The 11,915-nt window shown below is 32.8% G+C and overlaps 4 protein-coding genes across 4 annotated transcripts in view; 3 read left to right on the top strand and 1 right to left on the bottom strand.

Moving 5' to 3' along the window:
* Rpl32 (ribosomal protein L32) overlaps positions 1-11,915 on the bottom strand; it is a 188,817-nt gene that overhangs the window by 29,808 nt on the left and 147,094 nt on the right. The gene's annotated exons all lie outside the window — the stretch shown is intronic.
* Positions 4-853, top strand: Mrps33 (mitochondrial ribosomal protein S33). Its single transcript, XM_076777907.1, has 2 exons — positions 4-137; positions 250-853. The coding sequence occupies exon 2, from the start codon at positions 295-297 to the stop codon at positions 619-621; it is 327 nt and encodes a 108-aa protein (XP_076634022.1). The 5' UTR covers positions 4-137; positions 250-294; the 3' UTR covers positions 622-853.
* Rpt6 (26S proteasome regulatory subunit Rpt6) lies at positions 1,964-3,901 on the top strand. Its single transcript, XM_076777902.1, has 6 exons — positions 1,964-2,168; positions 2,236-2,380; positions 2,481-2,891; positions 2,980-3,206; positions 3,276-3,551; positions 3,639-3,901. Exons 1-6 carry the CDS (start codon positions 2,151-2,153, stop codon positions 3,777-3,779), a joined length of 1,218 nt encoding a protein of 405 aa, XP_076634017.1. The 5' UTR covers positions 1,964-2,150; the 3' UTR covers positions 3,780-3,901.
* LOC143348078 (pre-rRNA 2'-O-ribose RNA methyltransferase FTSJ3) lies at positions 4,768-8,783 on the top strand. The gene is made up of 6 exons (XM_076777900.1): positions 4,768-4,955; positions 5,148-5,611; positions 5,831-6,767; positions 6,856-7,290; positions 7,431-7,815; positions 7,909-8,783. The coding sequence occupies exons 1-6, from the start codon at positions 4,889-4,891 to the stop codon at positions 8,159-8,161; spliced, it is 2,541 nt and encodes an 846-aa protein (XP_076634015.1). The 5' UTR covers positions 4,768-4,888; the 3' UTR covers positions 8,162-8,783.

Raw genomic sequence — 11,915 nt, 5'->3', positions numbered from 1 at the left:
GATCTCATGTACTCATGTACCGAGTACACTGTTCAATATATTATATTATGACGTTGTACGGAAGTCGAAGTTTTGGGTTGTATTAGTTAACTGTTGAAATTTCTGTCAAAACTGAATTTCATACTAAATAGAACAGAGTACGATTATTTATTATAGGACAATTATTATTAATCAAAATTCGAACTCTAGCAAACTTGAAATTCCAACTACCCACTTTCATAACCTTAATTATTCATTTTTTTCCCGTAGGGTACACTCTTAAGAAAACAAAGAAATATCTCTAAATATTTTAAAATGAACAAATACGTGAATCTTGCAAAAGTGAGCAGTAAATATGCCACTCGTATGAATCATTTGAGTAACCGAATCTTTGGTGAAGTAACTAGACCAACAAATTCAAAGTCCATGAAGGTTGTAAAATTATTCAGTGCGCTACCATTGCACAAAGATCCAAACATTATTAATTACTATCCACGGCATAAAGAAACTAATACGCTTATGGATCACCTTAGAAATTATGGCTTATTCAGAAATGAACATGAAGACTTTATAGAAGAGAAACAACGATTAAGAGAATTACGTGGCAAAAAGAAATGGGTTCCTCCACCGTTTAGAAAATAATATACTTATATAATGCAAAATATCATGTATTCTATGTAACATGTGTTTTATACAATATATGTGTATGCATTTAAAGATAAAACATTACGTGTAAATAATAGTACCAAAGAAATAGTAAAATATAAAACAAGAAACATTCATTTTTAGAATATGTAATAACACTAGAATAGGAAGCTGTTATATCTTCGTAATTGAAAGGCAATAAAAATTCAAAATGATTTTATTCTGTGGATTCGTCTTTGTTGATTTCTGTTATAGTTTAATCAGAATTTTAATATCACACAATAATGATTCATTTTGATAGCTGAGTCTTTCATGCTTATTTGAACCATCTACAATGTAATTCTCAATTTCCTTTCAACCAATCTCTTCGTATCTGTAAATATTACTACTTGGTTCTTTTAATATATTTGTGTAAGGTATATTGTGATAACCATGTGAGAAAGATACATTTCTATTGTTAAAATCATCTAAAATTGATAGACATAATTTATTCGAAAAACGAGACTTGTTGGTACTTTCTATGGATATATCTTCTGACCAATAATTTATTTGTAAAATATTAGTGTTATTCTGTGAACTATTAGGTATATCAATGTTGCCTCTAAATTTATAATTTTTTCCTCTTGCTTTTTTATTGCCTTCCTTGTCTTCTGTTTCCTTGAATATTAAGTTGTGTAATCACATCCTTAAATAAAAGTCATATACTTAAATTTAATTGCTAATTAATATACTGATCAACAGTAAATATATATTCTTTATGTAAGCAATCCCTTGAAATCCTACACATATTCAAGAAAAAAATTCGAGTAGGCGTTGAAATTTTTCGGGGAAATTAAAAAGTTTCTAATCGTTCTAAAAAAATTATTTTCATTTGCGGGAGGTAATTGCATTCATTTTTGGTGAATAGACATACCCCCGAAATCTTGCGCATTTTCGAGAAAAAAATTCAGTACGGTCGGAACTTTGAATGTTAATAACTGTTTAACGAAGCCTTCATCAACAAATTGGTATTTTTGATTTTCGTCTTATTTTGGCCTCTAGAATCCCCCATTAAAATTTTTCCCAGGGGTGGCCGAACACCCTGTATATGTTTATATGAGTCGGATCGTAAAAATACCTGGGAAGTTGAGATTCGAAATTGTGCCATTGACGCGATTACGGACTTCAGCTGTTCAAGATCAAGAAGGAAAGGCTCGCTGTGGCCTTCTTTCTCGATTTCCCGAAGTTGTGCGAATTGCCGAGCTCATGTAACATGGCTCCCACGTAGAATATGTCGACTTTCCCCACCACTCCGTTAAACGCTAAGGAAGTTCGTCGTTACTAGTGCCGCCGTCGATGCATTCAATTATGCCAAATCTGGCCACACTGTATAGGACATAGGAGTCGGTGACAAGCAATTCTTATGATAGAAGTGGATATAACTGCTGAGTTTTGAATTTTACTTTGCGTTTTATTTTATAAGTAAATGGCAATATAAACAAAAAGTAATTACTGTTTACGATTGTTTATAAACAGTGAGTGCAAAAATGACGCTCACAAATAAGGTAAGTATGACTAACCTAACTCGATATAACATTTTAATGATATTTTTAAATTTTACAAATACTTTAGATGGAAATAGACGAGAAGACTGCGAAAGGAGAAGGTTTTAAACCGTATTATATTACTAAAATTGAAGAGCTGCAGTTAATTGTAGCAGAAAAGAGTCAGAATTTAAGGAGGTTACAGGCACAACGTAATGAGCTCAATGCAAAAGGTATGTTTTGTTTCCATTTTTATTCATATATTCATAGTTTTCTATGATCAATAAATTTTATATATATATTTTGTACTAAAAATGTTATATTTATCTTTAGTACGCATGTTACGTGAAGAATTGCAACTTCTTCAAGAACAAGGATCATATGTTGGAGAAGTTGTGAAACCAATGGATAAAAAGAAAGTTTTGGTTAAAGTACATCCAGAGGGTAAATTTGTTGTGGATATAGACAAGAATATTGATATTAAAGATGTAACACCAAATTCAAGAGTTGCATTGCGTAATGAAAGTTACACTCTGCATAAAATTTTACCAAACAAAGTTGACCCTCTTGTTTCTCTTATGATGGTCGAGAAAGTACCAGATTCTACATATGAAATGGTTGGTGGCTTAGATAAACAAATTAAGGAAATTAAGGAGGTGATAGAATTACCAGTTAAACATCCTGAATTGTTTGATGCACTTGGAATTGCTCAACCTAAAGGAGTTCTTTTATATGGACCACCAGGTAAAGAAATAATAAAAAAAACTACTGTTTTATTTGTTATCAGGAAAAATGATTACCTTATCAATGAATTTGAATTATAAATTTTTAGGCACAGGGAAAACTTTATTGGCAAGAGCTGTTGCTCATCACACAGAATGTACCTTTATTCGTGTTTCTGGTTCTGAATTAGTACAAAAGTTTATTGGTGAAGGTTCACGAATGGTTCGTGAACTTTTTGTAATGGCAAGAGAACATGCACCATCCATAATATTTATGGATGAAATAGATTCAATTGGAAGTTCTCGTATTGAATCTGGATCTGGAGGAGATAGCGAAGTATGTTTCCTATTTTAGATTTTAAAATTTGATTCTTTTTTATTTAAACTTAATAAACATTATAATTAGGTTCAACGAACTATGCTTGAATTACTCAACCAATTGGATGGTTTTGAAGCAACAAAAAATATAAAAGTTATTATGGCAACAAACAGAATTGATATATTGGATCCTGCTCTACTAAGACCGGGACGTATTGACCGTAAAATTGAATTTCCTCCTCCAAATGAGGAAGCGCGTCTCGATATTTTGAAGATTCACTCGAGAAAAATGAATTTAACTCGTGGTATTAATTTAAGAAAAATTGCAGAACTTATGCCTGGTGCATCAGGTGCAGAAGTTAAGGTACGTAATGTTACTTTTACACAAATAATGAAGCACTTTATGAACATTACAATTGTTCATTCATCTATTTATTTTTCTTACTTCTAGGGTGTGTGTACAGAAGCTGGTATGTATGCTCTTAGAGAACGTCGAGTTCATGTTACTCAAGAAGATTTTGAAATGGCTGTAGCAAAAGTTATGCAAAAAGATTCAGAAAAGAATATGTCGATTAAGAAGTTATGGAAGTAATTTTATTGCACTCTATATTTCATTCTTTCTATATTATTTGCATTTTTTTGTAAAACCATTTGTGAACTCCATGTAACTTTGAATGAAATATATACGAAATAAAGATTATAGTTGTTAGGAAATTATTATTTAAAAATGTATTTACATAACAAAGTTTTGTTTCTCTTTGAATATTTTCGTTTTTGTATGTTCTTAGTAACCGCATATAGTTAGAAATATTTGATTCTTGTAAGAAAATCAATTTTAAAATAGTTTTTAAATTTATTTGCTAAAAAATCGATTTGTTGAGAATCGATAAATCATTTTTCTAGATAATTAGTAAGAGTTCATACAGTTGACAGCAGCAAATATGTGGTAACAATGTTTAACGAAAGATAAATAATTTTATATACACCGGGGGGAGTAGGGTTGCCAGCTTCTCATGTGAGAAGAACTTGAAATTTTTCCTTTAAAAGTACGAGTGGGAAAATGGGGGAATAGTACTTGCTGAACTTACTAGATTACTTAGTGGACAGCGTACGTAGCGTGAAAGTGATGACTTTTTGGTGGGGATGGCGGTACGTGTTTCAATTGTTGATCATTCTGTTCAAGTATTTATATATCTGAAAACAATTGAAGTATTCACATGATTTACTTGATTAAACACTCATATTATGATATCAAAGTACAAAACGAACTATGAAAACCTACTGATTCGTAATCCGTCTAATAATCCTATTGGCTAGCAAAGAAGCTATCGCAACGCATAAAATCTTTCAATTGGTCCCTTCACCCCGTGAACATACATATATACTTCCTAATTATTTTTCACGAACGTTCAATGAGAAGAACATAAAAGTTTCAATAAAAGTTATTTGATTTTATTGTAAAAAGATGAAAGTAATTTATGTAAAATTCGATAAAAACGAAAGAAAGGCGAAATACACAGCTTTGTGGGAGGCTGGACAAATCGAGGATCGATCGCGTCAAAATATCGATTTAAAAAATCGATATTCTAGAAACATTCAAACATCCTTGATATGGCTGCATGCGGTGTATGTTTCTTAGTTATTCTATTTTCTTAATTGTAATAGATTTTCAATAGGAAATACACCTGCTTATATTTCAAAATGGGTAGAAAAGGAAAGATTGGAAAACAACGAAAGGATAAATTTTATCAATTAGCAAAAGAAACAGGTAAGTAGAAATAATAGTTTGATTACAGACAATGTGATATTGTATTTAATGTATTACGTTTGATGGTCTCAAATATAATTTGTTAAAAAATATGGAATGAAGTGTTAAGTACTAAGTTTTATTTGTTTATAAACTTTTGTCTTTGTTACGCGTTACACATAAATAACATGTTTCATAGGTTATGTTTTATAGGTTATAGGTCACGTGCTGCTTTCAAGTTGATTCAGTTGAATCGAAAGTTTGAATTTTTACAAAAATCTCGGGTATGCATAGATTTATGTGCAGCTCCTGGTGGATGGATGCAAATCGCTCGGCAAAATATGCCAGTATCTTCCATTGTAATAGGAGTAGATTTGTATCCCATAAAACCAATTCCAGGATGTATTAGCCTGATAGAAGATATCACAACAGATAAATGTCGCGTTTCAATATCTCGCGAATTAAAGACTTGGAAAGCTGACGTGGTATTGAACGATGGAGCACCAAATATTGGTAAAAATTGGCTTCATGATGCATATCAACAAATTGTTTTAACTTTAGCTGCTCTTAAAATGGCAACATATTTTCTGAGACCTGGTGGATGGTTTGTTACCAAAGTTTTTCGATCAAAAGATTATCATGCATTAATGTGGGTTTTAAAACAATTATTTAGAAAGGTATATAATTTGATCATTACGATAATATAATTTTTGGAGTATTTTTCCGAATGGCATTGACACTCAGTATCTCTGAAATTATTAAATTTTCGAAGTTAAAATTTTATATTTGGTATCCATTCACTCACCCCTCTATTCCCTCCAAATTTTATGTCTGTCTGCTACAGGTGCCATTCGGAAGAACAGTTAATTTTTATTATATTTTGTGTTTTATTTAAGGTACATGCAACCAAACCTCAAGCATCGCGTTCAGAATCTGCTGAAATTTTCGTTGTCTGCCAGTATTATATTGCTCCTGACAAGTTAGATCCTAAATTTTTAGATCCAAAGTATGTTTTTTCAGAATTAGAGATAGAATCCACAAATAAATTAAACGTGTATTGTCCAGAAAAAAAGAAACAGAAAGCAGAGGGGTACCCAGAAAATGATTACACCTTGTATCATAAGTTATCCGTTAAAGATTTTATAGCGCATGAAAATGCTGTAGAAGCATTGCAGAATGCTTCTGAAATTGTTTTTGACGACGAAGTAATAGCAAATCACGAAAAGACAACTAAGGAAATAAAAGAATGTTGTAAAGATATTAAAGTATTAGGTAAAAAGGATTTACGACGTTTACTCAATTGGTGGAAAACATTGAAGGAATGCTTAAAAGAAGAAGAACCAGTAGCAGAAGGTGCAGAAAAAGTCAAAGAGTCAACAGAAATAGCACCTGTGAGTCAAGAAGAACTGGAGGATTTGGAAGATGAACAAATTATGAAACAAATTGAAGAGCTCAGAGCAGATGAAGCTAGAGACCTGAAGCGAAAGAGGAAAAAGGTTAATAAAGAAAGACAAAAGTTAAATGAACGTTTGAATTTAAAAATGGTACATAAGGGCAATGAAGGTCCCATATTGGAAGGAGATGATATGTTTAGTCTGAAAGAGATTAAAACGTATCAACAGTTACAAGACATAACAAATCAACAGCCTGACGTGGTTGCAGAAAGTGATGTAGATTCAGATAAAGAGCAAAGAAAACCGAAAAAAGTCAAGTATAATAAAGACGAAAATCATTTGGATAGCTCAGGGTTGTATTATAAAACTGGGAATAGTGACTCAGAAGATTCAAGCGAAGCGTCGGATAATGATTCAGATAGTGTAAAATCAGGTTTAGGTAGCTAAATACTGAAATATTATCTATATAAATTTTGCGTGAATATAAAAGACTCCTATATTTTTACGCAATTAATTTTTATTCTCAGGTTTGGACGAGTCCGATGATGAAGATAGAAATGAAATTCGGAAAAAGAGAAAGAAAAATGACGAGGATTCAGAAAATCCTTTGATAACTGATTTAGATCATAGGGACAAGAAAACTAAACGAATTCACAAGGCAGAATTATGGTTTGAAAAAGACATATTTAAGAATTTAGAAAATGAAAAAGATGAGGATCTTGAATTGGATAAAATGGTAGAAGAATATAGAAAAAAAGGTGGTCGTTTAATAGGGGAAGATAGTGAAAAAGAAAATAATGCAAGCATAGAAAAAGGTCAAGACGATGATAATGATGGCGATAGTAATAGTGAGGATACAAATTCTGATTATGACATGCAAGAAATGGTGACTTCAACTAAAAATGATAAAAAAAATAAGATTAATGATAAAAATGGGTTTGAAGTAGTTTCACAGACAAATGGTGAGTATATTGTAGCCTTTATATTAAATTATAAACTTATACTTCTCTTCAACTTTGGTCAGTTTCGATCCTGAACATCGGCCAATATCTAAGGCATTATTGTAATTGGAATACTACAAATACCGTCTTATAATGTATAGGTATAAAGCCAAAAAGAAAGAAACGTTTGTCGGAAGAGGATCTTGCATTAGGATCATTATTAATTCAAAGTAGGAAAACTCGAAGGGATCTGATAGATTCAGCTTGGAACAGATATGCGTTTAATGATGAAAAGTTACCAGATTGGTTTGTCCAAGACGAAGGAAAGCATATGAAGAAAGAAGCTCCCGTGCCTAAAGAGCTCGTTGATGAATACAAAAAACGGGTGGAAGATGTGAATGCTAGGCCAATTAAAAAAGTATTAGAGGCAAAAGCGAGAAAAAAACAACGAGCAATGCGAAAGTTGGATAAAGCAAAGAAAAAAATGGAAGTAATAATGGAGAACACAGATATCAGTGATAGAGAGAAGTCGAAACAAGTACAAGCGTAAGTACAATTTCCTGCATACCATTTTCTACGATGAATAGATATTAGATTTAGCTTTTTTTTTATGTATATTTGTTTACATTTTTATCGTAGATTGTACAAGAAAGCTAAAAAGGAAACGAAGAAAGAAGTTACTTATGTAGTGGCAAAGAAACATATGGCACAAAAGAAAGCAGCGAGACCTGCCGGTGTTAAAGGACGTTACAAAATGGTTGATCCCAGAATGAAAAAAGATTTACGTTCGGCAAAAGCAAAAGAAAAAACGAAAGGGCGGGGAAAGAAGAGTCGCGGCAGTAAACCACCTCGAGGAAAACCTAAGGCTCAGAAGGGAAAAAAATCAAAATAATTTGTTCCATATAAAAAATTTGAAGACCTTATATTATCATTAGAATAATACAAAATATAAAATACACAAGTATCTTTCAAATGCAGAGTGGACGTTACTTTGTAATGTCTTATAAGTGTATATGTATATAGTACGTTTTGTACATACATGTGTATAAAATTACACAAAGACCGAAATTCAAACTATTTTGTACATATATGCATTGTGAATTGAAATTTATGTATTCTTGAATACATGGTTCTTTGTTCTATTAATATTAAGTTCGTAATAACTTACATGTGTCAATAAATGGACTGAATTTTTGTAATGAGTTATTTTAACGATTTATGAAGCGATATGTGAGGTTCGTCGATATAACAATACCACCGCCCACCTGTTCAGCTATGCGAGTTCTGCCCCCTCTACCACGATCGACTCGACATACACAATCTCCCCTTTCCCCTAGACTTTACGATGTTAACAGCATCTTTGTCGGGTGTATTCCGTGCATCGAACATTCTGATGCAACCGTGGCCTGCGTAGCGTCGGGACGCTGCGGTCGATGTCAAGGACAAGGCCGATAGCATTTAGAAAGATCGTTCTACGACGATGTCGTTGCAATGAAAGTGGCGTCGATGAAACTTTTTGGCTCGTTGCTAAAAATCGCATCACCGGCTTCCGGCTTCGACGGTGACGTTGTTTCTAGAATTGCACATATGTACGTACTATCGATATGTTGCCACCGGTATTGGGTAAAATTTTATTCGAGCAATAGAGTCAGTAAAACGTCGAACGACATAATAAGGAGACAATTCACTTCGATAAATAATCGATCCAGGTTAACCAATGTTGATTTGATGAATATTTATTCCGGGATATTACACGTGGTTTGCGTAATTTAAAAAGCTAATTAATAATTGTTAGTTTAATCACTGTACCATTATTTTTAATTGTAATGGTGAACTTTTTCATATTAAATATATTTCATAGCTAAACTAGAGACTTTTTTGCTTCTTTTTGAACTTCGATATTTATCGATTAATCCTCTTCTTCCGTTACTTACGAAACACTAAAGTAGGATGCTTGAATCGTAGGTACGATGTGTAATAGAGGTTAGTAGAATTATTTAGATTTAACGGATTCAAAGTTGAAAGTGTAAGTAGTGTTACTATAAAGCTTATAACGTTATAGCTATGATCCATTTTGTATTCTGTTAATCAGCGTTTGGATAATCGTTCTACTGTACCCAATAAAATCAACGTAGAGTAATTCATTCGTGATGTTTCTTCAATCGAACAGTTACAATTTTTTCTCTATTACTCGCGGTTTTTCTGAAAGTAACCTAAAAATTGTCACCGAAAACTGAAATAATCTATTGTTTGAAAGTATTCACGAGCCCCTTAAATTGATTATTTTATTATTTATTCGTTATTTACTATCATTGGTCAAAACTTTGGATGCTTTTCTGTATATTTATATTTCGTTCTTTTGATCCGTTTTCCGATTTGTTCGCTCGCTATTCGTAAGTTTTTTTATCATCCAAACGTTTATTTTCTTAATTGGCAGGAAACACCGACGATGATGTAACTACGAGCGGTGACGACCCGTTGCAGCGGCCAATGTCAAGGTCGAGCCTAGTGATACTTACATATAGGTTTCGTAACACGATGAAATTGAATTTCGCCGCTACGAGAGAATGAACAGACTATCCAAATCGGCGGTGGGCTTCTGGATTTATATAAATTGGTAGTTTGTAACATTATTCGGGAAGGTGAAAAGAATCACGAAGCTGAATTTATTTGTCTTCGTTCAAGACAGAACGATCAAATCGTAGGATGGTACGTTGCTGGTCGAATCGTAAATAAATGAAATTGGTTTTACTCTCTTTAAGAAGAACGTAGTGGGCAGTGGCCTTGATTACTGGAGGAGAGGCCACATAGCTGGATTTGGAGCTGCCTGTGCCGGAAGATCTTTTCCCGGGTGTGTCGAAGCCATTTGACGAGTCCTTTAGCCACTCAACGCGAGATTTGGCGAGGCCAGCCGCGCCCCACCACCAAACCACGCGTATTGGGCAAAGGCGCGTTTTCACGCACGACATATTACAAGTTTGTATTGTATTCCTATATTTTTATTATGTTTGAAAAGATTTGAAAAATATTAACTTTAAGTTTATATTTCTTACATCTCTTCACTGGTTGGATTTCCTGCATAACTGAACAATTTGCGTTGATGTTTCATTACAACACGTTTCATTTGAATTTCAAATGCGATGTATTCGTTTCGCGTTTGTTTTTCTTCTGTTTCGAAAAGGCGATTTTAGAAAGTCATAATAGGTTTAATTTTAAAAGGATACCGGCAGATCCCGAGCGTAGTAATACCCACTTGTTCCAATTTGCTTGGCGCGAGCCAAGTTGCGTTGGGCGCCAAACACTTGTAGGTGCTGCAATCGACACTCATAAATCTTGACGCTCTAGCGCCGGTATTGACGAATTTTAGTTTGAAAATGTAATAATAGAATATAAATATAGTAATGGAAAAGGTTTGAAAAAAATGAACAAAAATATAAATATTATCAAATTTCTAGACCAGATTATCCTGTTAAAGATTCTTAATTACCACGATGAAATAACTTTTTGAATAATTTCAGGTCATTAATCTTCTTGAATCTACTACATTCCGGAAATATTAAACTTTAAAGGTGAACTTGCTTAATCTCAAAACCTTGAACCGGTCGGACAGCTCATAAGCCGAATTAAAATTATTACGAGAAATTGCGCCGGTAATATCCGCAATTAAGAAACAAGCGGTATCGCAAATGAACAACATAGTTATCGAAAACTTTATCTGGCAACAAACCTAATGATTCTTACTATACCTCACTCGTTAAAAAAAGAATAAATTATACACAATATACTATAGATATTGAACGTATATGTATGTTGCGCGATAAATAATTATAAATTGTTAGTTTCTTCGAATTAACAAATTTATGAAACAGTACGTATTTCTTTTAAATAAATTTATGTATAAAAAGTATAATTTATTTGGTAAATAAGAGATCTTGTTCTGCAATCTTTATGTTTACAGTACTGTTTTTCATAAGTAGTAACAATAAACAATTGACGCACGTTACATGGTCAATTTTACTGGCATAGGCATCTTTTATGAAAGACTGTCAGTGTGTCCGGGTATCTTTACGCGGTTGGCGCTTACGTCAAGGGCGACCTCGACTTTCCATCGTCTAATCTGTACGAGAATCGGTCGAGACAAGCATTTCGTTTCAATTATGCGCCGTCATATATAAGTCATAAGACCTTATAATCATTTTATGACTATGTTCAAAACATTACTTTGTCGATAGTAGTGTCATTAAGTCATTAATTTTCTTGAAATAAAATCTCATTCAGTGTATTGTCCAGTTGCGTCCACGTGATCTAGAACCATTTAGATTAAACATTCATTTATTTCCCAATAGTTTAACAGTATTATTACAGATTAACATTGTTTAAAGGTAACAGTTACGTCGAATAGTCTTATTATAATACAGTTGAACTGATCAATCCATTTAGCAAATTATTTTTTCTAGCATGCATGTAATTCAAAGTCATTTCTGTATGACCTACGTTATCACTACGATAGTATGGAAAATTTCATCTATTATTTTCATCAAAATGTATTTATTAGTCGCTAAACTATTTATAATCATGCTCTTAATTTCGTTCATCTGTTCGAGCAAATGTTTGTCAGGTAGTGGTACTTTCTTTATTTAATATGT

Source organism: Colletes latitarsis, chromosome 11 (genome assembly GCF_051014445.1).
Source record: "Colletes latitarsis isolate SP2378_abdomen chromosome 11, iyColLati1, whole genome shotgun sequence".
NCBI lineage: Eukaryota > Metazoa > Arthropoda > Insecta > Hymenoptera > Colletidae > Colletes > Colletes latitarsis.
The sequence above is the reverse complement of the archived record's forward strand: the minus strand, read 5'-3'. Positions and strand labels throughout refer to the sequence as shown.